Source organism: Ambystoma mexicanum, chromosome 6p, assembly GCF_040938575.1.
Source record: "Ambystoma mexicanum isolate Mex_15411 chromosome 6p, UKY_AmexF1_1, whole genome shotgun sequence".
Classification (NCBI taxonomy): Eukaryota; Metazoa; Chordata; class Amphibia; order Caudata; family Ambystomatidae; genus Ambystoma; species Ambystoma mexicanum.
Genome location: NC_090935.1, coordinates 1,258,645,976 through 1,258,673,713, shown reverse-complemented (window position 1 = coordinate 1,258,673,713; position 27,738 = coordinate 1,258,645,976). Strand labels below are relative to the sequence as shown.

Sequence of the window (27,738 nt, the reverse complement as noted above, 5' to 3'; positions counted from 1 at the left end):
TTTCAGAAACTGAATGACTAGAGGCATTTTAAAATATGAAGGTTCCTCAGTCGTGCGTTTGAAGATTGATAGCGCGGCAAGGTAACCCTTGATTGTGCCAACTTGAAGTCCGAAATGTGCTAAGTATAGCAGGAAAGATAACACCATGGGTGTATTGCATGAAAAAGGGTCAATATTCTTATCGTTACACCAGCTGCAGAATTCGTTCCAAAGGCAGCTGTATAATGATTTGGTTGCTGGCCTTCTGGCCGAAAGCAACACCTCCATTACGTCATCCGGGAGGTCCCAATCTTTGTATCTTAACCTTTCAGAAACCATACGTGAAGGTTAAGAGTCCTGATATCCGGATGGAGAACGTGACCCTCCTCTTGCGAGAGAAGATCCTCTCTTTGTGGAAGACGAATCGGAGGACAGATGGACATGTCTAGAAGATCTGGGTACCATGTCCTCCTGGCCCAATCCAGGGCAATTAGAATCATGGATTTCTGTAATCTTCTCAGCCTCCTTATTGCGTGAGGAATAACAGGGACTCAAGATAAAGCGTATAGAAGTGGAAACTCCCAGTCCACCACAAACGCATCTCCTGGAGCTTCTCTCGAGGGAAATTCCCTTGAGCAGAATTGTTCGCATTTCTTGTTGACACTCGTGGCGAACAGATCCACCTGAGGGTTCCCCAAAGGGTGAAGATCTCTTGAAGGACTTCCTGAGCTAGTTCCCACTCGTGGGAAACTGAGGTCTGCCTGCTCAGAGCGTCAACCGCTGTGTTCTTCTCTCTGGCTAGGTGAACTGCCGATAGAGAGATTCCTTCCTGTATTGCCCAGAACCAGATCTGCATTGCCTCTCTGCACAGTGGTAGTTATCCTACACCTCCTCTATTGTTGAGGTAGTGCATGGCCATTGTGTTGTCCGTCATTATCAGAAAATGTTTTCCCTGTACTGATGGCAGAAAAGCTTTCAGTGCTAGCCTGATTGCTGTCAGCTCTAATAGGTTGATGTGTAGTCTGGACTCCGATGGAGACCAATGTCCGCTGATTGTTAAGATCTTGGTATGGGCTCCCCATCCCCGTGAGAGAGGCGTCCGTCACCACTGTTATCTCCGGCCATGGTTGCCAAAACAGTTCTTCTTTCAAGATGTTCTCCCAACAGGCCCACCACTGGAGGTCTCGCACTACTCTGTTCAGGATTTGTACGAGATCTGACAGCTTCCCTGAGAATTGCGACCATTGGGTCCTTGGAGCCCAATGGAGAGATCTCATTCTCAGGCGAGCCTCTGGCACTAGAAAAATGTAGGATGCCATGAGGCCGAGCACCCTCAAAAAGTCGAAGGCTGGTAGACGCTGGGCATTTTGAAATCTGGTCACCATCTGAAGAATATCTTGAGCCCTCACCTCTGGTGGCGAGGCTTTTCCCAGGGATGTGTCCAGGACAGCGCCAATGAACTGGAGTTTCTGTGATGATATCATATTTTACTTCTTTAAGTTGAGGGAGAAGACCAGCTTGTGGAGGAAGATGTATCTGAGCTTGTTCCGGGGACACTGCTCTGATCAAACAGTCGTCCAGGTAGGAGTAGACAAGAATCCCTCCCCTCCTTAGACTTGCTGCCACAACCGCCATTAGCTTGGTGAAGACCCTCGGGCGGAGGTCAGCCAAAATGGCAGAACTCGAAATTGATAGTGAGAACTGCCAATGGCAATGGCGAACCTCAGGTACTTTCTGTGCTTGAGATGGATAGGCACATGAAAGTAAGCATCCTGAAGGTCCAGAGATACCAACCAATCCTGAAACTGGAGGGACTGAAGGTTCTGAGAAAGGGGTACCATCTTGAACTTGTCCTTCCTGAGGAATTTGTTAAATTCCCCTAAGTCCAAGATGGGTCTCATTCCTCCGTCCTTTTTTTTTCGGTATTGGAAAGTATGGGGAGTACCAACCCTTGTTCCTCTACGCTACAGGTACTGGTTCTATAGCACCTTTCTCTAGAAGTTCTAAAGTCTCCTGCATAAGAAGCGGATCTGGAAATGTCAAAGAGTTGTTCTCCGGTGGCTGACTCTGAGGAGTGTGTAGGAAAGGCAGGCAGTAACCTTGGGCAAGTAATAGCCTGCCATTCTGTCAGATGTTGAGTTAGCCTGCCTCCTACTGATGTTTTGTGTGGTGAGACCTCAGAGGGGTTTTGGAGCGGCTGACGCAGATGCTGAAGGCAAGACAGCACCTGCCGATGCGGACTTGGTACCTTTTCCTCGTCCACTATGGGTGAATCGTCTCTGGCCCCTTTGAGTTGGCTGCCCTCTGCCTTTTCCGAATGTGGAGTAAAAACGAAGGGCTTTCCCCTCCAGGATGTACCTTTGGGCGGTTTGGAGTTTGACGAATTGCAGCTCAAAGGGATTTGGCTGCCGCTTTGCAGGTTTGCAATTTCTCCAAACTGTCATCAGCTTTTTTGCAAAATAGAGAGGTGCCGTCAAAGGGCCTATTTAGAAGTCTGCCTAACACTTCAGGAGCAAAACCAGATTTTCGCAACCACGCAAACCTGCAGATTGTGGTACTGTCCGCCATGGCTCTGCTGATGGTATCAGCAGAGTCGAGACTCGTTTGGAGGGACGCACACATCGCATCCTTCCCGTCCTTGATGATATTCAAGAATGTGTCTAATTCCTCCCCTTTCTGGAAGATGGTCAGCCGCCGTTGAAGTGCACTTCCAAAGGATGTGGCTGAATCTCACCATCGTGCAAGTGGCGTTAGCTGACTTAAGAGCGGGATGCATGCTGAGAAGACCTTTTTGGCCATGGCGTCAAATTTCTTGTTGTCTCGATCCTGCGGTATTGTGGGGTATGCCGATTGTCTGCCTGATGAAGTCGCAGCCTGGACTACTACACTCTCTAGGGTCGGATGCTTTGATAAATACGGAGGGTCTGAAACCGACATTCTGTATTTTGCAGAGTGTTTTTTATTAACTGCAGGAATTACTTCCGGAGTCTCCCAGTTTGCAGTCACTTTTTTCCTGTAATGCTGCATGGAAAGGAACTATAGGGTCTTCCTGAAGTCCCTTATTTAAGATGTCTGTTAAGTCATCCTGGTGAAAAGTGGGTCTAGGTGTTGACCACCCCATGAACTCCATTATTCTACTCATAAGTGATCTATAAGATACCTCTCCATGGTCACCAGGCTCTGGTTTGCTGGAATCTACCTCTGGAGAGTCATCTATGGCACTGGCCTCCTGTAAATACTCTTGCAGCTCTCTCAGTCTGACCTCTTCTGTTATCAGCTCTTCTGGTAGAGCAGGTCTTGTGGGTTGTAAACCAAAAGGTCTTTCTGAATCAGAGTCGTCCCCTTCCTCACAAATAGAAGATAAAGCTCTGAAATAATCAGAGCATGGGAGAGGTGTGAAACCCATTTCAAGTGATGAAGGGGCCATACTGGTCATCACTGCTTGAGAAAGAGTCAGAGTTGTTGATGTAGACGTCATGGGTCTCGACATAATCACAAAAGGCGTCAATATACTCGAGGATGGTCTCGATGTTGTCAAGGGAATTGGTATTTTACTCAATGTCGTTGATGGAGTTGTTGCCATCTTCGACGTCTTTGAAGGACCCTTCGATGCCTCGGGTGCGGGTGGCGCAGACGGGGCATGAGGTTTTGATAACTTTTCTTGTATCGAAGTCGACGTCGATGATGCAGTCTTGGGTTTCGAAGGTGTATTCAACGTTTTATGTGTCGAAGAGGCCTTGTCTCTACTCGAGGGTTTGTGACGCTCTCCAGGATTTTGCCTTGCCGAGGTCGACGACTCACAGCGCTTATTTTTATCAGGGTTTTCACCTGGGGTATCACCTCTAGGATTCTCCGAGGGGGACAAGGCTGCATTCTCGAAGACCCTTAACATTTTCAAGCAAAATTCTTCCCACTTAGCCAGAGAGCTGTGTTTCCTGGGGCTGGTGACTCTTTCTGGCGAATTGGAGGAGGAAAAGGAGGGCCATCTATGGCACCTCTTCCTGCTGTGTCTCCATTTACCACTACGAGATCTCGAGCGGGAATGATTTCTCCTTCGACAAGGAGACGAATGCCTCAAATTGCCTGAGGAAAATTTCAAAGGGGTAGAAGATTTAACGGTCTTACCTTTTTCCGACTTCCCCCTACGCTCCCTCAAGGCTTTTGCTGTCATAGACATACATTCCTCACATTCCGAGCATGGGTGCTCTGGGGCCAGGCACCATAGGCAGACCCTGTAAGTATCAGTCAGAAATCTTTTTACCACAATCCCGGCATTCTTTAAAACCGGATTGCAGCGTCGATGAAGCTGACGAAGATGCCACAGTAGATTGAAGATTTTCTTCACAGAAATTCAAAGTTTTTTAGATTCTCTGAGGAACTGAGCGTTATGTCTCCAAGGCTTACGAAGCACAGAAAAACAGAACTGAGCAATGGACGCTGCGCGAAACTATTTATACCTTTGGTGACGTTGGCGCCGATACGGAGGCCTTCGAGGGACACCGACTCGAGGCGAGCAAGCTAGAAAAGGATTTATCAAAGAAAAGGAATATGTGGGAGGACACAATCCATTCAAAAAATGCTTACAAAAAAAAAAAATAATCAGATCAATGTAAAGATCGGTGCAACATGTTTTTGGCTCGGAAAATAGAAGTGAAAACGTTAGTGTTAAAGACCAATTTAAATTTTTGTAAAGATCTTCTGTTCCATTTCAATACCACCCCCCATTTTATTACAGCCAATATTTTTTAGACAGCACTAGAATGGTGAACATGTTACTTTTTGTCTTGCTCTAATTGCTCTGTAGGAACTGAAGGTGCGTGAAAACCTTTGTGGAGATTTGGGAAGTGGAAATAATGTTATGGGTAACATTTCTGAGCACATAGTTAGAATGTTGGAGCAATACTTTCATGTAATACTTTAATATAAATCAAGTATTTTATTGTCCATGTGGGAGATGTTTCTTTTCCAGAGAATTCGAACACAAAGAGCAGTTAAGACAGAGACCAACCAACAACTCGGGTATAAGTAATTGTATTAAACAGAGTGTAATGTTTTGGGAATGATTGACATTGAACACAATATAAGAAAACCATAACAACTTGTATTGCTTCTCCGGTTCACAGCTTTCTGTACATTGTGCCGACTCCCACCTTACTTTTCAACATTTGCCAGGATCCGCGTTTCATGACGCACTTAAAATGCTTGGTGTTTGCCATTATAGTCTCCTGGTTTCAGTGCTATGTAAACTGTTGCCACTGCAGCAATGTCTCTGCTTCCCTGTCATGTTCAGCTGGAATGTGACAGCCACGGATAAATCAAAGCATCCCAAGAAGGGGAAAGGCAGCACCTTCCTCCGGCCATGGCCAGCCTAATTAAAATATCAAAGGCTCCATGGATCCGGCCTGTTCTACTGCAGTTCTGTGTGGTGGAAGCATACACTGATGAGAGTTAATTAAAGCAGGCCTGCGAAGGGGCTTGTTTATAGAACACAAGGGACAGGAAATCCAACGCCTCTTTGATATGCAAATTGTCAACTTGAAGCTAGTTCCCACCCCTCTGTATGAAGGGCAGTGAATGGTATGTCTGGGAGGGACAACTGTTTACAGTAGGCAACCCCTGCACAGAGACTCCCTTTTAGAGGGAAGAAGTATGTGATTTGCTGGAGACAGAAAGTCTGTTCTCGCCGCAAACTTCAAGGGAGACCTGCGCTTTAATCAAGAGCAACAGAGAGCTCAATTAACCAGAGAGACACTTTGATCCACAACAGAAAGGAAGATGGGTGGGACTTAGAAGTACATGATTGTTGGTGGGGACCCAGGATTGGTTCATTAAGGTAGGCATAACCGGCTCCAATCACTGGGCCCCATTTGGCTTTGGACCCTGGCTGAAGGTACAGTCTCCCTTACATCTTCCGCCTGTGAAGGAAGGTCAGGATTTCCAAGAGGGAAGCAAGATCCCTCCCCTAAACATCTCGTAGGAAACAGAGGGAGATACTGGACTCAGAGAACCTGTCCAGCAGCTCCAGAACTGTTACCCACCCAGCACACAGCATGCCCTGCTAGGTTCTGCCAGCAAGCTTCCTAGGTGGGAAAAAAGAACTGTGTGATTAATAGTTCTGAAGAAAAGGGTTCATCGGGGGGTACATAGAAAACTATGAGGATTTATTTTGACATCTTCTTTGTGCCGTAGCACAATACAAACAACATAGAAACGTGCATGTTTATTCTGCACAGTAGTGGCTTAGTATCTTTTTGACAGTCTAAACAAAGTCTTATTACTGCACAGTTAGCATTCTCGTAGTGGTAACATTCTATTAATATATATTGTTCATAATCACAATACATAAAAAACGTTGACAACGTTTTCTATGTACCCCACGGTGACCCCTTTTCTTCAGAACTATTAATAACAGTTCTTTTTGCAAGGTTTCTTGACCCCCCATTACGCATTAGGCTAGGGAAGCTTTTGACTCTACCCCCTATAATTTTGCTACCAGCCACCCTCAAGAGTCAGGCCCCCAAAAAAAGAGGGTTTTGCCCATTTAAATTTTATCCCTACAGGTGGTATAATCAAAATCATGTTGTGTTTTGCATTTGTATCCCTCCAACCGGGAGGAAAAGTATTTTTTTTTAACATATCATGTTCATGTTCCTATAAAGGCACCGCTTGGCAAAATATGCTTTCAGCGCCCAGGAGTGTGCTGGGAACGTATTATCCATTAGTACCAGAAACGCACACGTAATGCATGCAAGGGGGGGGGGTGTGTAATCCCTCATTTGCACGGCAGCATGGCTTGCAGGAATTAACATGTTGCGTTTCTAATTACAGGGACCACATGTCAGTCTGAATAGTGCAAGCAAAAAAAATATATATAATTTTCGCTTTTTTTTCCACTTGCGTGATTCTTTGTGAACCAGACATATTGCGTCACCACCAGCCAGTAATTTCGGAATAATGTGATTAAAATAACAAAGCCATGATGTTCCTGATATATGACCATGCAGTGGCATTCTACAAGGCGTCCCAGCAAGCAAAGTAGCTACCTCGGCTGCCCTCCCCTTTGCTTCTATACCCACCCATTTGGAGGTCAGAGCAGACCTTCCCAGGGGAGCCAGCGTTTCTGAGCAGGACTGTGCCCTGCAATTAGAGGACAGAGTCCTGCATCAATGCTTCACTTTAACGTCAGATTGCTATTTTGATGGGCCATTGAAGTGGTCAAAATGAAAAGATCTTTAGTTTTGCCGAACGCCACAACCTGTCATAGCGGCATGATGTGGCAACACTAGTAATCTGTGCGGGGCAACATACAAAGCATGACTGCACAATATTGTCATGTCACCCTCAGTTTGAAACTTTCTTGAATTTCTTATGCAAACGTACAGGGGCCCCATGAGTCCTAGCCTTGTTTGCATCAGAAATGCAAAGTGTATGTTCACATATAAGCGATGGTAGCAAATGTATGAGATCCTAAATGACCTCGATATGAAATAGTTCACATCATTGTGATATATTTTGTATAAAATATGTGCATATTTCACAGGCGGCATGTGCTACAAGAGGCTAATGGTGTGCTATACCTGAAAAGAGAGGCGGCAGACTGGTCAGCCCCATTTCACCCACTGTGCCTAGAGAGATGGACCTTTCCTATATTTCGGAAGCCTTTGAGATTATGGAACGCAAATCCCTTTTGTGGAGATAATGCCCGCTGCGCAAGGTGCCACCTGTTGCCTTTCATTGGGTTGAGTTTTCCTTTTGCGTAGATCACATTCTATTCAATTGGCACATTTTTCCATGTCCTCTACCAGTACACATTTAAACTGGGGTTGCTGTGTGATCTCTTCTTTTACTGATCGCCTTTAACTTCTTTCTTAGACACATTCTTTATCTTAACTCTTTTCGGATTGTTTGTCAATTATATGCTGATGATAAGTAACTGCTACTTATCTTTCGAAACCTTTTAATGTAGTGTGCAAGCAAAGTGTTTGGTGTTGCCGGTGCCAGCGGTTTGGACATGTTTTTAGAAACTGATTCTCTTGGAATTCAGTACACCGCTATCCCTTTAAGAGCCGTAGCCCGTATAAATACATTTTGTGCGCGGAGCGTACCTGAAAGTGTTTGGTGTTTGGGTGGACGGGTGCGATGCTGACCATCTGTGGACACAGCAGCGAGAAAATTGAGGTAGACCTGCACTCTTTTGCTTAGTAGAGTGTGGTTTGCTGGAGTCGCAAGGGGCAGGGTTATATGTATATATCCCACAATTAGTGCAGAAAAAGACTGGGGCCTGTTTGTTGTGAGGTGGCAAACCTTCAAAAAATCCTGTCACTCTGCAACTCACATTGTACCTGAAGCTCCAAGAACGGTTAGCAGAGGGCGCCTTGTACCAAAACGGGCACCTTAAATTTACTCGCCAATTCATTTGTTGAAACTGCTTGTGGTAGAGTTCCTTGTCAATGCCTGGGAAAGCCCAGACTAAAGGGAAAAGCGCAATGCTGCGACAAGTTGAACCCTATGGGAAAATGCCCACGACAAGGTCATGGACTCTAGCCAATGAGCGTCAAAAGGCAACTGATGACGGAAATGGTAAAGAGACTGAGCGAATGAACATCAGTAGTGCGCGAGGACAAATCTCGGCTTTCTTTCACTGTGATGGAGAAATACGCCAAGAGGGCAGGCAGGATACACAAATTGATCAGGAGGAGAGGACGCACCCGGAAAAACTCAATCGTTCCTGTATGGAATTCGGTAATATTGATAACAATTCATTGCTCGAATTATCTACACATTGCTAGATACCTTAAAATCAGGTGTACCTAAAATTACAATAGCTACAGCGCCTGCCTTGCCAAAAACAGTTGTTCAGAAAGTCAGAAAGCCCCACCTCGTCCTCACTTACCTTCCATAGTGGCAACACACTCTCAGAGAATGTCGGCAATTCCTGTGCTGTACCTGGATTCGGATGAAAGCAGGAGCAGGGAGATTCGGGACACTTAACACCCTGCACAATATCTGTGAGTGATGGCTGCACATTGTCATTGCCAAGGTCTGCCTACACCATTCTGCCTTCCTTAATCTCACTCATTCCTCTTTCCATCACATTTTGTGTCCCTTTTTGGAAATTTGAAAACTGGTGTGTGTGTTACATCTCTGCACTCCCATTTTGTGTCCCTTTTTGGGAAATTCGAAGCCTAGTGTGTGTTTGTAACATCTCTGCACCCTATTTTGCATTGCATTTTGTGTCCCTTTTTAGAAATTCGAAGCCTGGTGTGGGTTTGTAACATCTCTGCACCCCATTTTGCATTTTGAGTCCCTTTTGCAACCACAAGGCCACCTGGTGAGTTTGTGCTCATACTGTGCTTTGTAGCCCCTCCTCTTTCTCCCAACTATCCTCTGCCGCCCCTATGGCACTCACCATCTCCCCTATCTTCTCTAACTGCTAAATTATCACCCATCCTCCCTCTCTCATAAAGTCTCAAAGAAAAAAGCTTGAAAAACACATCCTGACCACTAAACCTTGCCTACCTATCGCAGACACCTATGTTAGCGCAACTTCCAGACAAATCTTCACCGATATCCTCTTTTCTGTCCCCTCTCCAGATCTATGGACTCCTCATCTCATCTATACTCTCTCTCCTTTCACATCCTCACCCAATAATGGTGGAACTAAATGGGAAGTCCTCTTGGCGGGCTTTGCATCATCCAGGTGCATCATTAATGTCTATCATACGGGCACTAACTTGGTTCAGGGTCCTCATCCCAACCTCCTCCTCTTTGACCAGCACCTGCCATCCCTCATTAACTTCCTTCCCACACCTGCTACTCCTTCTTCTACTCTTTCTACCCATGGTGTACCACGCCCATGTACCCCTCCTCGGAACACCTTCCAAGGTGGAGGCCTCTTGCATGTAGCCATGATTGATGCTCGCTCTGCCATCACACACTCTGCCGCCATCTGCCTCCTCCTTGAATACATTGACCTTGATACCCTTGCCCTCACCGAAACGTGGGTCAATGCCAGCTCAGTTACTGCTTTTGACTTCCTTCTCCATGATGGCTATAAGATCATCTGCAAGCTTCACCTTAACCATGCCGGTGGTGGGGTTGCTCTGATCTTCCCTGAGTGGGTTACTTCTTCTCTCATACCCACACAGCCTCACTCTTCCTTTGAGAGTCTGGCCTGCAAGCTGGTCATCTCTCCCACCTTGTCTTTGACATTGCCACTATATACAGGCCACCTGGCTCTACCATCTTGTTCCTCTCTGAATTTGCCGATTTCTCCTCCGCTCTCCTCTCAACTACCTCTAAGCGCTTTCCCATGGACAATTTCAACGTCCACCTTGATTTCTCAATCATGACATCCACTCTCTTCTGTGATGTTTGCACCTCGCTCTCCCTCTCCATGCTCTCTTCTGCTCCTACCCACTCGGCAGGACACACTCTTGATGCCTTCATCCACACTGAACTTTCACTCTCCTCCCCACTGATCACCACTCTCTCCTGGTCAAACCACTCTCTCCTGATGGCCCTCTGAACGCACCTCCCCCAGCCCTGCCAACCTCGTTCTCGAACATCTGTACGATGAAACGAGTGTCAGCTGCTGCATGCGCATTTACCTTCACCCCCCTCTCTCTCCACTACAGACTATACCTCAGTCTCTGCTCTCAGCAACGCCCATCTTGTAATTATTAATACCCTTGACATTCTTGCCCCAGTCATGAGGATCCGCCTGAAACATGCGTCCAAGTGTAACACCTGGTACGGCTCCGAAAGTGCAGTCTTGAAACGCAAGTGCAGAGCTGCGGAACGGGAGTGGCAGACCTCACGCTCACCCTCTGACAAAGTGGCCTGTCGCCTGCTCCAAAGGCAATATAGACTTTCCATCTGCACCAAGAAAAAAGGGCCCAAATCCAGGTTTGCCTCTCTGGTGCATCCAACAACATGGCTGAACTCTTTAAAATCTGCAGGGAACTAGCCAACCCTTCCGCAGTCTCCTCCTCACCTCTTCCCTCCGAGACTATCTGCAATGCATTGGGCACACACTTCACTACAAAAACTGAGGACATCCTGAGCACCCTTGCTTCCCTCCACCCCACCAATTCCCCTGCCCCTGCGGCCTCCCATCCGCCCTCTGCCTTTCTCTCCTCCTTCTATCCTATCATACCTGATGAGGTCGCCAGAGTTGTCCGTTCCATGAAGGTCTCCTCCAAACAGGTTTCCCCCTGCTCCTCCAGAACCATTAAGGACAATATTGGCATGCTTTCCCCTGCACTTCCTGATTTCTGCAACCACTCTTTTGCCACTGGATCTCCCCCCACCTCAAGCATTCCCTAGTGTGCGTCTCCTGAAAAAAACCTTCTTCAGACCAGTCCTGTCCGGCCAACTGCCGCCCCATATCTACCACCCCCTTCCTTGGGAAACTCTTGGAGAAGATAGTCTTCCCCCAACTGAACCAGCAGAGTGAACATGTTGGTTGCCTCCACGACCATTGAAGCACGGAAACTGCTCTCCTGAACACCTGTGAGGAACTGCTTGCCTCTCTTGATTCCAACTTTCCTGCTGTTTTCATTCTACTTAATTTGTCCTCTGCATTTGATACGGTCAACCACTCTCTCCTCATAAAACGGCTCCACGATACCCTAGTTATCTTGGAGTGGGCACTGGGCTGGCTAACCTCCTCCCTCAATGACCGTCCGTCCCAGTTTATTCTGGGCTCTTTCTCCTTCCCCACTTCTATCTACACCTGTGGAGTTCAAACCTTTTTCCCTGGCTCATTAACACCTATGTTGCTCCTTTTGCGCACCTTATTTCCAACTTTTCCACTAATTTCCAGTGTTATGCAGATGACACAAATCTTCTTCAAACTTCCCTCTGACCCTCTCCTTACTTTCTCCATCATTCCTGACTGCCTATCTGCCATCCAGTCCTGGTGTACTTCCAATGATCTTTGCCTCAACGGCAGTAAGATTGAGATCCTTCCTAGTGGGACTCCTGCTCCCTCTTTCTTCCCCTCACTCTGGCCATCGTCTATGGGGTCTCCCACTTCTCCTTCATCTGAAGCCAGAAACCTTGGACTTATCTTAGACTACTCTCTTTCCTTCCTCCCTCCCTCACATTCAGGAGCTTGTCAACAAGTCCCACTTTCAACTCCACCTTCTCAAAGGAATTCTTTCCTCACTTTCCCCCAGAAGCTCAATGTCTCTAGAGCTCTGATTCTCTCTAGGTTAGACTACTGCTATACCCTTTTTCTTTATCTACCCTCCTTTTGTTTACGACCACTCAAGCTTATCCAGAGTAGGGCTGCAAGACTTATCGTTGGCCTCAAACCCAAGGACCGCATCTCTCCAGCCTTAAAAGCTCTCCACTGGCTCCCGGCTGCTGCAAGGATCAAATTGAAATCCCTATGCATCATCCATAAGTCTGTCTTGGGCCAGGGACCACGCTATCTACAACTTGCCCTCCCTAAATACTCCACTAGCACTTCCCTCTTGGTACACTTAGCACTTACCCCCCACTCCCTCATCCCTTCTCTCTCTCTCTGCACTTGCACAATCGGAATGCTCACAAGGCATAGTAGGTCTGCCACTATCTAACATAGATATTTAATATTCATTCCCATGTCCCCTCCCTGTTTCCCTGTGGACGCTTTGAAACACAATTTATTTGATACATAACTGCCTTACAAATGCACAATAAATAAATAAACAGGGGATGGTCACAGAGGTGTACCAAGACCTCAGTAGAAATACCCATAGGCTGAGCTCAAAGATTACCCCAGAGTAGATGATGGGCTGCGCCAGGGAACAATCACTAAAAAGTAATACAGTTAAAATAATAGGTATGTAAGCTCCAAAACAAGAACATGAAAAGTAATGAAAATGTATTTAATTTTGACTAAGCTTACCTAAAGATTCAAAAGAAAAATGTAGACAGTGCACGAAAAGGCAAAAGGGAGTAGAAGAGAAGATCCACAATACCTGTTTTTTTCTAAATCAGCCCAAAACAAAAGTCTAGAAACATGTAGATGCAAGCTAGAAAGCTTGGGATCACTCCTGAGTAACCAAAAGATGGCCTCATTGAGACTTGTTTCTCCAGAGTTCATATGGGCTTGGGAGAGATCAAAGTCAGCTGATGACATTCTCTTGCAGTCTTTTGGCGGTGCCATTACAAATGCAAGATTCTTGATGATGGACACCGCCTGCACTCTTGTTTTCCAAACATGATCAGGGAAGTGGACTCTTGTTTCTCTAACTGAAACAGCAAGAACAGTGTGAAGGCTATATATCCATCGGCAAGGAGGGATCTCTGTTGGTTTACAGAGCACTTGGCTTATTCCACAGTCCTCCTCCTCCTAGGATAAAAGGGCAGAACTAGCTCCCCAATAAATAGACACGAAGATGGTGGCGTCTGGTAAGCGAGCCTTATGCACAGAAAAGTGAGAGCATTCTTCCCTAGTCACTTGAAGTGAGACACAGATGCCTTCAAGATATTACCAACTTTGTGGCTACCATGTCAACCTTCATACACAAATCAATCTCTAGGATTGGTCAAAGCCACCCTTGAATTACCAATCATAAACCTTCCCTGGAATGACCTACATCCAATTATACTATAGCATGACGTCACCAAATCACAAGGGATTTTGTTTCAGGGTGTCCAATCAAACACCATTCAATGGGAGGTTTTGTGCCAAAAGTCTGGAGATTACTCTTTTCAGAATGGTTGAAAGTGTGTCCTAATTAACACAAAAGACATTTGTGGGTTTTTACCAAATGTGAAATTCCAGGGAGCATCTGACCGGGCAAGAAATCACCACTGAGGTAACATCATGATGTTCCACTGCCGGGAGTGAGGTATCCAGGAGAGAGGTGTAAACCAAGCCGAGACAGATAGATGCCCAGTGCCTGAAAAATCCTTAGTGGATGTCTAGGTTCGAAAACGCAAGGACCCCATTGCCAAAAGTGGCAACCAAGTCATAAGACTAAGAGAAACAAAGTTTCTCAGTACTGACTGTCAGAAGGACATGTCAGTTTCACCATAGCAATGAGCAAAAACCCAGTGGAGTGTAGCTGAAGGTTGTCCCCGACTGGCAAAAGTAGGACAGGAGGTTGAAACAAAAGCAAAAGGTTTGGGGGGGGTCCACAAATGTAGAGGTAAAATAGCAGTAAATGACATTTTACCTAACACCGTTCCAAACAAACCTTTGTTTAACAGGCTGGCTGAAAGCAATTTCAAAACAACACCTCAACAAAAGCATAATTTAGGGATCAGATTTTGCCAAGCTAATTTCAAACGTGAGTGTTTCTTGGAAAGTATCCCTTCTAATTTTGTTATATAATGAAGTTGGGAATATTAAGATATGAATTTTCACTAATGCCCCTCTCTAAACCCCACCAGGGTTAGAACTTTGTAAAATTATGTTTTTGCTCCAGTTTTCATTGTTTTGTCTGATTAAAAGAGAAGAGTATCGCCACGGGCTAGGGTGGGACCTAGTGCTTTAAAGGATTTGCGGAGGGATAGCTGAAGGTATTTTGAAAGCAGACCCCAGAAAGCCTTGTGGACAATGCAGTGGGTTTTGAATTTAATCCTTGCATCCACTGGGAGCAAATGGAGAGATTTCAGAGCTGGAGAGATACGATCCCAGGGCTTGAGGCCAAGGACAAGTCTCGCAGTCCTGTTCCGGATTAGTTACAGAGGGCGGAGAGTAGAGGCAGGTAGATTTAGAACGAGGCTGTTACAATAGTCCAAGCTAGAGAGAACCAGAGCTTGGGATACCATGAGCTTCTGGGGGAAGGAGAGGAAAGGCAGAGTACTTCTGAGGAGGTGCAGTAGGAAAGTTGACTTTTTAGAGAGCCAGATGTGGGCGGAGAATGAAAGGGTGGAGTCAAAGATGACCCCGAGGTTCTTAGCCTCGCAGGTGGGGGTAAAAGGAGGGCCCAGGGAGGTCGGCCATAGAGTGAGGGGAATGGATGGTGAAGGTGTGCCGATGAGGAGGATCTCTGTCTTGCTGGCATTCAGACAAAGATCATTGGCGGCACACCAATCTTGAATGGCAGTTAGGCAATCAGAGATGAGAGATGGAGAGGAGGTGGCAGAGGGCAGCCTGAAAATGAGTTGAGTGTCATCAGTGTAGCACTAGAAATTTGAGCAGAAAGTGGCAATGCAGTGGGCGAGAGTTGCCAGCTATTGGTTGAAAAGCCAGGGTGAGAGGTTAGGCCCCTGGGGAACACCACAGGTAGAGATGATGAAAGGAAGGACCCAAGTTGGACCTGGGAGGGTCGATCTGAGAGGAAAGAGGTCAGCCAGTCCAGAGCCTGATCAGTGATACCCAGGTTTTCACAGACACGGTTGAGCAGGATGGTATGGTTGACTGTGTCGAAGGCAGAAGAGAGATCGAGGAGGATGAGGACAGAGGGAATGTTAGAGTCAAGGTTGGAGAGCAGATCTTCACGGATGTTCAGGAGAGCAGTTTCTGTACTTCTGGCAGCTCTGAAGCCAGGCTGGTGGTCATGGAGACAGCCAACAGAATTTGAATGAAGGTTAAGCTGAGAGATGGCCAACTTTTCCAGGAGTTTGCCCAGAAAGGGAGTAATGGAAATTGGGCGATAGTTAGCTGGACGAGAAGGATCAGCTGTGGGTTTCTTGAGAAGAGGATGTACAAAGGAGTGCTTCAGAGTGGAGGGGAAGGATCCTGAGGCAAAGGAGTGGTGCAAAAGTCAGCAAGGGCCGGAGCGAGGATGTCAACGTGGTCCTTGATGGTTTTAGAGGAACAGGGATGAGCCTGTTTTGACGAGGCTTTCATAGATCGGATTTGTCTAGCGACCTTGTCAGGGGAGAAAAGCGGAAAGGACGAGAAGGATGGTGAGGGGCTGGCTAAAGGAGAGTCAGCAAGCACAGATGTAGAGGGGAGAGGAGGGGCGTGGGTGGAGAGGGTGGACAGGATGTCCAGGGTTTTTTAAATAAAGTGAGAGGCAAGGGCATTGCAAAGAACCTGGGAGGCAACAGGAGGGATAGAGACTGCAGCAGGGTTGGCAAGCTCCTTGCAGATTTTGAGAGTTCGGCCAAGTTGTTAGATGCCGCAGAGACACAAGCTTGAATGTGGACTCTCTTCTTGGTGAGGACAGAGAGTCGGTATTGACTGGGATAGACCGTGACCAGAGAAGGAGAGGCAAATACAAGATCCAAAGTATTCCCAGACACGTGCGTGGCGCCCACAATTTGTTGCGGCAGATTAAGGTCCCCAATCACAAGATCAGGTTTGCCGCCACTATGTCTTTATCGATATTGGGGTGGAGAGTAAAATCCCCCAATACGATAAAGGACTGATGTTGTAGTCTCAAATCAGTAAGCACAGACACAAAGTCAGCCACAAAGCCGACATCATAGCCAGGAGGTCTATAAACTAGCAGGGTGTGCAATGTGCAAGATGGTGAAATTCCATACATAAAAGGCATGCCCCCATATTCAGAGCATGTGTGAAGGTTAACATAGAGCAGGGGAGGGCTTGCAATGAATAAGTGCAATACCACCACCTGCCCAAGGGGGAGTTCTATCAAGTCTAACAATATTGTACTCCACCGGGAGAGCACAGGGACGTCATTTCACCAAAATGCCAGGGGTAGCAGAAGTGACATCACACGACCATTGACCCCCTGATTTAATCACAGGAAGTGATGTCATTTGACCCCACCCCAAAGTGATATCGCAGGAAGCGATGGAACACGACCTTTCACCCGTTGACAAAACAGGAAGTGGCATCGCATAGCATTGTACACTACGAAAAATATGGTTACGATATCACTATAATGTGATGTACATTTCATACCTGAATGGATCACCATATGTATCGTTATGATCAGTGTTTATAGGCCCACATTACCAAATTACTGTGATTATAAGCAGACGTCCATGACCAAATGATAATGATGTGTGCTTAAGCGCTTAACATAGAAGAAATATACACCCAATATCACCCAACCTGTGTTGGTACCCATTTATCGACCTCAGAAGGATGAAAGGCTTAGTTGAGGCGTTTGAGAACAGACTAAATCAGTGACTCACCCCCTGAAGTGTGCCTGAAATAAACCTTTAATGAGTCTAGCAATTATTGTATAGAATTCCAGAAAGACAGATTATTTGGTATTCCTATTCTTTCTTATTTAGGTTCAGTGCTGAAAGTGTTAGACTTGTGGCCCTCATGTTCTTATTTTTCTTCTTTTTTTAAGGGGCCTGAACAAGAAAGCCAGCCACTCCAGAATTAAAGAGCCACATGATGCTGGCCACAGCCCAGGAGCTTGCATTGCAAAAATATATATTTATTTTAGTAAAAAAAATTTTAGAGGTCGCAAGGGAGACCACAGAGGTCGCAAGGAAGACAGAGGTCGCAATTGCGACCTCTGGCGACCCCCAAATGACGTCCCTGGGAGAGCATGGATTAGCAGAGACTCAAGCATGTCTTTCAACCAGGTTTCGGTGATGAAGGCCAAGTATGATGACATGTCCTGCAAGGGGTCATAACAATCGCCAGCATGGGTCAATGCGTGTCTGAAAAAAAGAAAACAGGCGCGTAAGCAGGACGACAAGACCTGCACCCGCCAGGAGGCCAGGCAACCTTGCCCGCACTGAGGGGGAATACAAGGAAAGCAAACACCAGTTCCAATAAAATCAAATAAAGGGAGGTAACAAAGTATATACAGCAAGTATGCTGAATACAGAAGTGAGATATTAAGGGCCTAATTCACAGAAGCGTTTTATAATGGCAAACCCCTATTGGAAAACGCTCTGTGAATCAGCCCAAAATATCCAGGCATCCAGTCACCAGCCCGAGGCTCGAGTAAAACTCTAAGCCTCTTAAAGGAAATACTTATAAACAGAAGCAAAGGATATAAAGTGTTTACAAATGCGAGCGCCAGATAATGCTGCTTAGCATAGTAAAAGCCAACTCGCCACTGTGGTTGAAGACTAGTTAAAGCACACAGCCCCAGAATAGGCCAATCCGTGTTGAGCGAATCAGGGGCAGCGAGAACAGACTCCCAGGGTGAATGCATTTGATGTGAGATGGTGGGCTGATCATCGGGTCTCAAACAGAGCCTACAACATGGAAGAGGTTCTGACAGTAACAGAGAGAAGTAAGCAGGATTTACAAATAAGATTGCCACAGTGGTTTTAAACCTCCATTGGGTCTTTAGAAAGAAAGCCAGTGGAAAGGTCGCTGGGCCTGGTACTAAAATACTGGACGGTTCCTTTAAAACGTGCCTGTCATGCTCCCATTTGCTTGCCATACAAGTTTGATCTTTTAGCCACTGCCCCTATTCCTTTCTTCTCAACATTCCCTGCCGTTTTCCCTACCGTTCGTGTCTCACCAATGCGGACCCCGAGATGACAGGGTACTAAAGAAGGGGTGCTCACCGCCGATCAATCATCTGGTAACATCTTTTCATCCATCCTAAGCCCGGCATCTTCCTCCTGGGCGTTGCCCCATTTAGGTAGACTATCATATAGTCTTCTGCCACCATGAGCTCCAATGTACTAATTACATATCTGCAAGGCAGAGAAAAGGGAGAAAGGTAAGAGAGAAAAAGAACAGAGCCGAAAATAATCCCTTTCCCCCATCTTCCCTGCCGCCATTGAAGTAAAGAAACCAAATACATCCATATAACAGTGGGAATGAGCTGTGCAGCCGCAGGTAGGAACTGGCAAGCATGCATAAGTAAAAGACCTGACAAGGGATTAGCTGCAGGTTGTTTGTTGACTTGTCTGTGTGTATTCGGTAAGTGAGTGATACCCGTGCACCGCTATCACATTATCCAATTCCGGGGACACGCCGTTAACAGGAGACACCGGATATGAGGACTGGTGGAACACTAGACGTTTTTTAAAAAAGTGAACACGCTGCTGTAGATTCATGTAAATGCTCTCTTATACAACACAGACGAAAAGCCCGCAAACCCATCCTTCTTTCCATGCCGTTTAAGTTAATGTAAATTTAACAAGCTCAACAGGGACGCACAGTCTGAGTCACTTGGAAGGGACTGTAAAGAGTTGAGGCGTGAGACCTACGCAACTCGGAAGGAAATAAGGAAATCAGATCCACGTTGTATATGTACTGTGTACCACACAGTCTTCCAAGGGCGGCTAATACATCAGGGGCGCCATGACACTTTATCAGCTTGCGTTACTCACAGAAAGAGGTTCTCCATGACGTAGTTGTAATCGGCTCGGCTGCTGTCTGGCAGGAAGCACGCGGCGAACACAATGATTGCATTGAGGCCATCCCCATAGTACCCTGTGAAACAAACGGAAAGAAAGGCATTGCATTGGGCCTGGTATCCAAGATTTCACCACACAGAAAGACATTGGCATGCTTTCATTTTCTCTCAGAGGAGTACGTTTGGCAATAAAGTGTGCGCTTATTTTGAAGCGAGGCACTGAAAAAGAAATGGGGACCAGTCTGACAACAATGGCATGCCCACGAGGAAAAGCTGAGCCAATAAATGTCTTCAGCCAATAGTACAGTGTCTGTTCGAACAATGACGTATTTGGATTTAAGTCCCAACAGCCCCAAGACACCGCTATTGCCACAGCATAATACTGCATGCACATAACTGTGAAATACAATTCTAGTGACATGATTGCCCCAAGTCAAATGTACCGTGAATTGCTCACTGTTAGACTCTGCATGTACAACACATCTCCTATAACTGAGAGAAAATGACTGCTACTCTGCTGGAGTACAGCGGTGGGTAGTGATTTCCAAACTCCTGTTCAGCCTCCCACTACTACTCAACCAGCAGTGATCTCAATCATAAAGGGGAAACATGACTGTTACTCCTTCTTCGCATGTTTAAGGTAGCATGAGGCAAGGGGAGTGAGCCAGCAAGGAAGCTTCCAACACAACAATAGACTGTGATACCATCATAAAGGAAATGTCCAATCAACGTTCTATAAAATGCAAGACTTTAATCAAATTAAAAAGGACAAACTAATAATAACACGAACAACTCACCCGTAATGAAATGCACTGACTATGGAGACTTCTGCTTGAAAGGGGCACTCTGGGCATGAAGACAGGAGTATGCAGACAATACTCTTTGCAGTAATGTTCAATGTATGGTTTATGTCTTTCAAAAAGGTAAGGAGCAGGGTCTTAATTGTCATTAGGGTCCATAGAACAAGTGCAGAGGGACAGGACCACTGTAGATACCTTGATATTTTCTTTTTGAGCCCTGACAGTGTCAAGCTGGGATTTGGGGAACTTTCCCATGCGGCAAACCAGTTTCGAGGTGGTCCAGCTGATGCAATAGGGTTCAGCAACATCGTACAATTCAGCAACAATTCAGCAAGCAGCACTGGCACTTGGCACAAAAGTCTGGGACAGGCTATCAATGTTTGTGTCAGAGTGGTTTTAAATTGCAGAGAGAGAGAAAAAGGCTGCGTTCTTTGTTCCTGGTGTGCTGTAAGGCCCCGCCCACTGAGGAAAGGTGCATTCTTCTTCTGCCCTTCCAGGATAGGAAGGTTGGCATAGACACTTACAGGGTATGCCACTTCAGCAGGCAGAGTCCTGGGTACCAGTGTCCGAGCAGAAGGCAGGGTTTCTAACATCAGGCCCTGTTAGACCCTGCACTGGGTCTCTGATGAAAGTGAGTCACTTTTCTTCCATTCTGGGCAATGCTGCATGGGCATCCCACAAGCGAGGCAGGGTAACTGCTGTTAACATCGGCAGCTGGGAGAGGGGCAGCCCCAACCCCCCGCGCCTGCTCCTCTCCTCTCCCCCCAGCTACGGAGACACGCAGTCTCAGTAGCACAAAAGCCACGGAAGGGTAAGGTGCGAACAGTCATCGCACCCTTCCTCCAAACAGCAAGGTGCTAAAGCGCCACAAGGAAACAACCATCAGGCAGGGCCCAGGTTCAAAGATCTGCCCCCACCAGGGGGTCAGACAGTCGGCTATCCGGCCGGGGACTGCAACAACAGCGGCCCCCACCACATACACAACAAAGACCCAGGGCCTCCCTGGGTCCTATAAATGAGAGCAGCATGCTCAGAGTAAACACAATCTGTTTGTGGACCCTGAACGGGGACCGAAGCAAACAGGAGGTTCACTGTTTACTCAGTGTCTTCCAAATCTTCTTGCTTCTTTACCACAGAACCCACCCACCCTACAAAAGCGGAGAAGAACAAAAAGAAGTACAAGGCACTGTACGGTGCCCACAACAAGTCGTGGGACACAAGAAGGCAGCACGAGTCCGAGGGGGTAACCTCAGGACCTGGTGCCCAAAAGTATGATACCATCATGATATGGGATAATGTTATTGTCATAACCCATATCTGTACAATAAAATCCTACGGCCTTTTTATTGCCAGCACTTGAAACAAGTTGTGAGCCTATCATTTTGGGAGAGGGTTCGGCCATTACTAATGCATGCATATGGGTTCAGCAGTTACCAGCCAGGAAGGTTGCCAGGGACATTTGCAGATCCGCCACTTCAACAGGCAGAGTCCTGGGAACCCAAATATTCCCTTGAAGTGGTTAGGTGGGATGCCTTTCCCCCACCTTGGCAAACCTTTATCTTCGCTTCAATGGCTAGGAACTTTGGGCAGACTTTATCCCAACAAAGTTTCAGTCAGACCCTCCACAAGTTAGTTTAAGATGATTCAATAAAGGTGTGTGTGTGTCTCAGCCTCTTATATAGTGATTTTGTCACAGTGGCTTGGTCCATTTCAAACCTTCAGTAATAGGCTAATCTCAGATGCTGCAAAAAAAAAAAAAGAACTTTGCCTTTTGTTGGCAGCTCCCACAGTGTCTAGTCTGCAGGAAGTTGGAAGGAGGCACATGGCGATTTCCAAGATGGGGTGGCCCGTCCATTGAGGACAAACCCGCTCCTCATCCCCTCTATGATTACCCCTTCTGTCTGCTTGCAGTCACATAGAATCGTTGGAAGGGGTGCATTTATAAGAAGAATGGTGAAAAGGAGAAAGTTAACTTCTGGCAAGAATGCTCTCATTTTAACAAATGTTTAAGAATAGAAGATAAGCGATACATTTCATGCGTAGGAAATTGATCTTTAATTGCGGGATAGGCCAGTTACCGTTGGCACCCTAACCCGTGGTAGAGGGATGATGCGTTTGCAATGGGCACACAGTGAAAGACATGCTAAGAAATACAAGCCAACAGTTCCCCGTCTGCTCCCTCATGCAAGTTCGAAAATATAGAGTGGGTGCACCCTCGGGCCTCACAACCTTTGTGTGCATACATGTCTCTGTGTGTGCATGTAACCACGCTGGTGTGTCCGAGACACACATAGCCTCCCAGATGCACAGATGGAAAAGATTCACAATCCCCAATAATGTCCAAAGCACGTTTAAACAAGCATTGCCAATGGCAATAGTTTTGACTTTTGTGTAGGCGTGGTAAAGGCACTTTCCAGGCACTGTTACCTGCCATTAATGTTAGCAGGTGGGAAATGGTGCAAGTACCGGGGCATATAACAGCAGTGCCTGGACAATACCAATCTAATACCGATACACAACTCAAAACTGTTGGCTTAGCCAGTGCTTGTTTTTAACAGAACTTTATAGAAGGACATGCATCCTGCTTATAAATGAAGTGGCTGAAGGCACACATGCTTAACAGATTCACTGCTGCAGTTAAGCCATTAACTCCCAGATCATTGCTTTGCAATACAATTGGCAGGAAATTTGAGCAGACAATGTGATGTTACGGCTTGATATAGCTAGCTCAAACAGATCCCAGGATGATATGGATTTGGAAAGGAGGGGGGCAGGAAGTGGGTGGGAATAGCCACAGGTATTAATTAGCATTGTCATGGTAGTCGATGGCTGGGTAAATAACCAAACAACACCAACAAGCTGTCTCTCCTGATATGCCATTTCCCTGGTTTTCTAATCCCTGCCTACGTGACTGGTGACTGCATAGCGGCTGTTCCAATCTAACTCCAAATCGAAGGTCAAGTCTGACTTTTTAGAGCTAGACTGCATACTTCCCTATACAGTTCTTTTGGCAAATGATAAAAAAATATTCTGCACAATGTATTTGCCTTTTGATTTTTTACCTGCTCATTGTCTTTGTTGTGTATGTCATGATTCATGTTTGCTTTACTCTTGATGGCCATTTTGTAATTACGCTGCAAGAATGCTGTATGTTGGTGGCCAAGTCTATATATATTTTTTATTCTGGCACAGTAAAAAAATATATCCGGACTGGCCCACCAATGTATGCCAGCTGAGCCCTACCTAATTACGAAATGGGCATCAAGAGCAAAGCAAACATGCTTGATTTACTGTTCATGTCCATTAAAACATGCCATACCACAGTATCAAAATGTATACAGACTGACCCACTGTGTCATGGCATGTTTTAATGGGCATCAAGAGGAACGCAAACATGATGGGTTTTATTACATGGCAGGACTGCACTAGGTAAGTGGCCAGTCTACTACGGCATGACATGATTTAATGTGTATCCAGAGTAAAGCAGACATGATAAGTGCTATTACGTGGCTAGACTGGCCTACTTTGATGCAACCAGTCTGAATAGATTTTCTGACTTGGCACAGTGGGATCATTCGAGCAGAACATGAACCCCATTGGTTTTTTTCTGGTCTTTTGACTTTCAGGTTTCGTTTCGGCGATCAGACTCTGAGGCCGCTTAGCAAACAGCATACGTTACTTCAACTAAGTAAGTATGCCTCCCATGTCGTATCCTTTCATTTATACATCGGCCTAGACGATATTTCCATGTGAATTCATTACACAATTCTCCAACAGCCTCTATGCATTTACTCTTGACAGATAAGAGGCAGCTTGTCCTTGTGAAAACTATCCCCATTTACGATTTGGAACCAGTTGAAACTAGCATGAAAGGGAACTAATAATACCCCTCTCTTTAGAGCTCAAGACATCCAACCTCTGAAGACAACCAGCTTTACCATAGATTGTCTCACCTAGTAGACACTCTCTTTCTGCTACTGTCGACAGAATCTAGCATTATGATGAATAATATTTCAAGATTACTTTGCATTAAGAACTGATGTGCCATTGACTTTCTGCTGGACTATGAATCCATTTGGACATTTTTCATCTATCCTTATTCAGCAGGACACTACAGCGTTTTATGTCCCTTACCTACTACTTCTTTCTTTACTCGTTCCCCCAATTGGGGGTTGCACTGTTTGCACTTGCACTTTCTCTGCACTTTGCACTTTATATAACGAGCGTACATTTCGGATTTATGTATGTTGTTCACTTGTGTTTCATTCTCTTGTGCCGAAGCCAGCAGAATCCGGCCATAAAAGTAACCCAAATTGAAACTATCCATTTTCTTTGAGCCTCACTCTACCCTCATTCCCATTTTTTGTTGTCTTACACTGTGATTTCTTCACTGGTATCAAGAATAACTGCAGTAGTGTTCTTATGCGACAAGACTGACCAATATTGGTGAAGTCAGTCTTGACATGTTTTCTTATTATGCCATGACCTGTTCACTGGCAAAGCCAGCAGGACTATGTTTTTATACTTGTATATTTATATTGTGGGAAAAGGCATCATGAAAATGCGCCTGTGTACTCTTTGTGACTTGCACCTATTGGATCATTTGTTCATGAGTTCCCCAACAAAAGCAACAGCAGTGCGGCTTTTTGCCCAATTTTTAAAAGCAGTGTGCTCTAAAATGCTCCCTTTTAACCCATTATTGAAAAGAATTCTCAGAGAGAGACTCCCCGGAACTCCTGTTTTGGGCTCCCTCGCTACACTCCACCGCATGAACATATTTGGGGGGAAACATTTACGCACCTCCAATAAAATAATTCACCAACCGCCACTATTCCAAAGTGAATGAACGATAATATGGGAAGTTCCTCCATGGATATGCATTTTCCATTGAAACAAATATTAAAACGCAAATCTTGAGCTAAACACAGTTAGTTTTGAATGAAACGTAGCTCATAATACACCCCCATTTTTCACCCTATCAGCACACACCCGGTCGCTCCCCCACTCATAAGAAATATCATGGAGAGCCAGGCTCGAGAGAGGATGCGAAGGGGCTATACCAGGGTGACAAATGCCCAGCATTGGAATGCCACACTATTGGCTGGCCCTGCCCACTGAGGACAGCTGATGCCTTGCTACCTGTAAAGACTACGGGGGTCATTACGAGCTGGGTGGTAAGGGGTTAATGGTGCCGGTGCCGTTAACCCCTTACCGCCCTATTACGAGTCTGCTCGCGGGACCCACAAAGGGCGCCTGGTAAAACCAGGTGCCCTTAGCGGGTACTGCTAGCAGACCAGGGAGCTAACAACGGGCCCGTTGTTAGCTCCCTCCCCATTCCCATTGAGCCATATGGGGGCTCGAATGGGAATGGGGAATGGTTCCCTGAATGGGGAACTACCGGGTCCTCCCAGGTTGGAATGGCCGGTATTTCCCCATTCAGGGAACCCGGACCCGGTATGCAGTAAGGCGGTGCCATGGCGCTAGCGCCATGGCTACCCCCAACCTCGTAATGACCCCCTACAACTACCAGAAGTCTTGACCACAGACCCCTGGACTGCCTTGAAGCCAAAATCGCTTCCCTGATGATTGGAAAAGCCAAGAAAACATTTGGAATTTGGAGGAGAAGACCAGTGGCTGTATAGGAATTGATTAGGGAATAACAGGGCACCCCTCCCCATCTCACTGCCAAAATATAATGTGACACACATTACTACTCAACCAAATTGTTTACTATTAAAATGATGTAGGAGAAACCACTGCAGACCTCTACAAACATACTACACCAACATAGCAATATCACAGCTCACTTCTCCAGTCCTAGCACCTCCTCCTCACACTTGTGGCTAACCTGACTTTGCATGCCGACTTGGTCTTGGGCTTCCACCGCTGGATGAAACACACACCTTAGTGTCTCCACCACTAACCACATTGATGCATAACAACACTACGGTACTTTTGGCCTGCAAGCATCACCATATCGGGATTCGCCTTCCCCTCTACCCCACTAAAAAACAACCCCACCCCCTTTTCTTGCAGGGTCATTCACAATGAGGCAAAGAGATTGGAAGAGGTTCACTGTGTAAGATCACTTTACATTACATCACCATAGCCATGGACACATACACATTCAAGTGCTGAATGCCAGGGAGTGTCACAGGAGGCCATGAAGATGAAAGAAACTAGTGGGCCTCATTACAAGGTTGGAGGTAGCCTTGCCGGCCTCCATACCGGCATGAAAGTCTGGCACCTGCGAATGGGCAATTACTGGGGTACTCCGACCCCCGCCAGACCCGGTAATTGCCCTTTCGCGGGTGCCGGTATATCCCCATTCCCATTGGGCTCAATGGGAATGGGGATGCCTGTAGCAATGCGACAGGTTTGCTGTGCTCGCGGGTGCCTTTCATTCCGCCAGGCCAGACCTGGCGGAATGAAAGGCACCCGCGGCACATCTCGGAGTTTGCCGGTCCTGATACATTGGTACCGGTAAGCTTACCGGTACCATTTTATCCGGACCGGCAACCTTGTAATGAGTCCCACTGTGTTTGGCCAAATCTGTTGTAATTCGTCTGTAGATGAGATTAGATTTTTTCTCTAGAGGATTATGATGCAAATTCTCACGGTGGTAGAATTGTATTCTTGTGCTACTTACCCCTCTGGCACCTCTCTCTCTCTCTCTGTCCCCCTTCTCCTATGTTCTCCCCACCTCTATCCTTCTCATTTCACGGAACTCTCTCATGGTTTTCTTTTTCTTTTAACTTCTCTCACCCTTTCTCTAGCTACTTCCAGACAGGTATCACAAAGGATGATTAATCATTTCCTAGCAAATGTATTGTATAATTATGTGTATTTAAGCTATGCATTCAATTTAAAATTGCCTTTTATTTTCTACACCAAAACAAGTGTCACAAAGCACCACTTTATGTCATAAGTTCAACATTCATCATTAAGTAAGGAGGCGTTAATACAGGAAACAGATGTCACTATCAGTGATGCTGAGCCAGAACTTCAGTAGGAGAAACTTGCAACCCCATTATACATGACCCGGGACGTCATTTAGGGGTCGCCAGGGGTTGCAACTGTGACCTCTGAAGTCTCCCTTGCTACCCCTGTGATCTCCCTTACCAACCCTAACAAAATTAATATACTTTCTTTTTTTGTTATTGAGGCTCCTCAGCTGTGGCCAGCAGCATGTGGCTCTTTGGTTCTGGAGTGGCTGGTTTTCTGGTAGCGATAGCCGGTAAGCTAGCTCAGTGGGTAGAGCACTTGCTGCTGCAATGTGTGTGAGATCTGCAGGTTGCAGGTTTGACTCCCGGCAAGGCCAGCTCAGCCTTTCTTCCTGCTGAGGTTGATAAATGAGTACCAACACAGGTTGGGCGATATTGTATGCATATTTGTTCTATATGAAGCGCTTAGGAATAAGTGCTATATAATAACACATCATTATCGTTTGGCCTTGGGCGTCTGCTTGGATTCGCAGTAATTTGGTAATATGGCCCTATACAAACTGATATGAACAATACACATGATGATCCATTCTTGTATGCAACGTATACCACTTTATAGTGATACCGTAACCATATTTCTCAGTGTACTTCGAAACAATGCTATGTGATGCCACTTCCTGTTTTGTAAAGGGGTGAAAGGTCATGTTCCATCGCTTCCTGTGATGTCACCTCAGGGTGGGGTCAGATGACATCACTTCATGTGATGTCATCAGAGGTCAAGGGTCATGTGATGTCACTTCCGCTAACCCTGGC

The 27,738-nt window shown here is 46.2% G+C and overlaps 1 protein-coding gene and 1 long non-coding RNA gene across 11 annotated transcripts in view; one reads left to right on the top strand and one right to left on the bottom strand.

Moving 5' to 3' along the window:
* PRUNE2 (prune homolog 2 with BCH domain) overlaps positions 1-27,738 on the bottom strand; it is a 743,862-nt gene that overhangs the window by 148,818 nt on the left and 567,306 nt on the right. For 9 of the 10 annotated variants that reach the window (XM_069625908.1, XM_069625910.1, XM_069625912.1 and 6 more), the window contains 2 exons: positions 19,156-19,258; positions 18,382-18,513 (listed from right to left, as the gene is read on the bottom strand). In XM_069625908.1, the coding sequence (XP_069482009.1) occupies positions 18,382-18,513; positions 19,156-19,258 (235 nt within the window). The remainder of the gene's footprint in view (positions 1-18,381; positions 18,514-19,155; positions 19,259-27,738) is intronic. The other variant, XM_069625914.1, reaches the window with a different exon arrangement.
* Positions 1-27,738, top strand: part of LOC138510345 (uncharacterized) — a 34,568-nt gene that overhangs the window by 4,285 nt on the left and 2,545 nt on the right. The gene's annotated exons all lie outside the window — the stretch shown is intronic.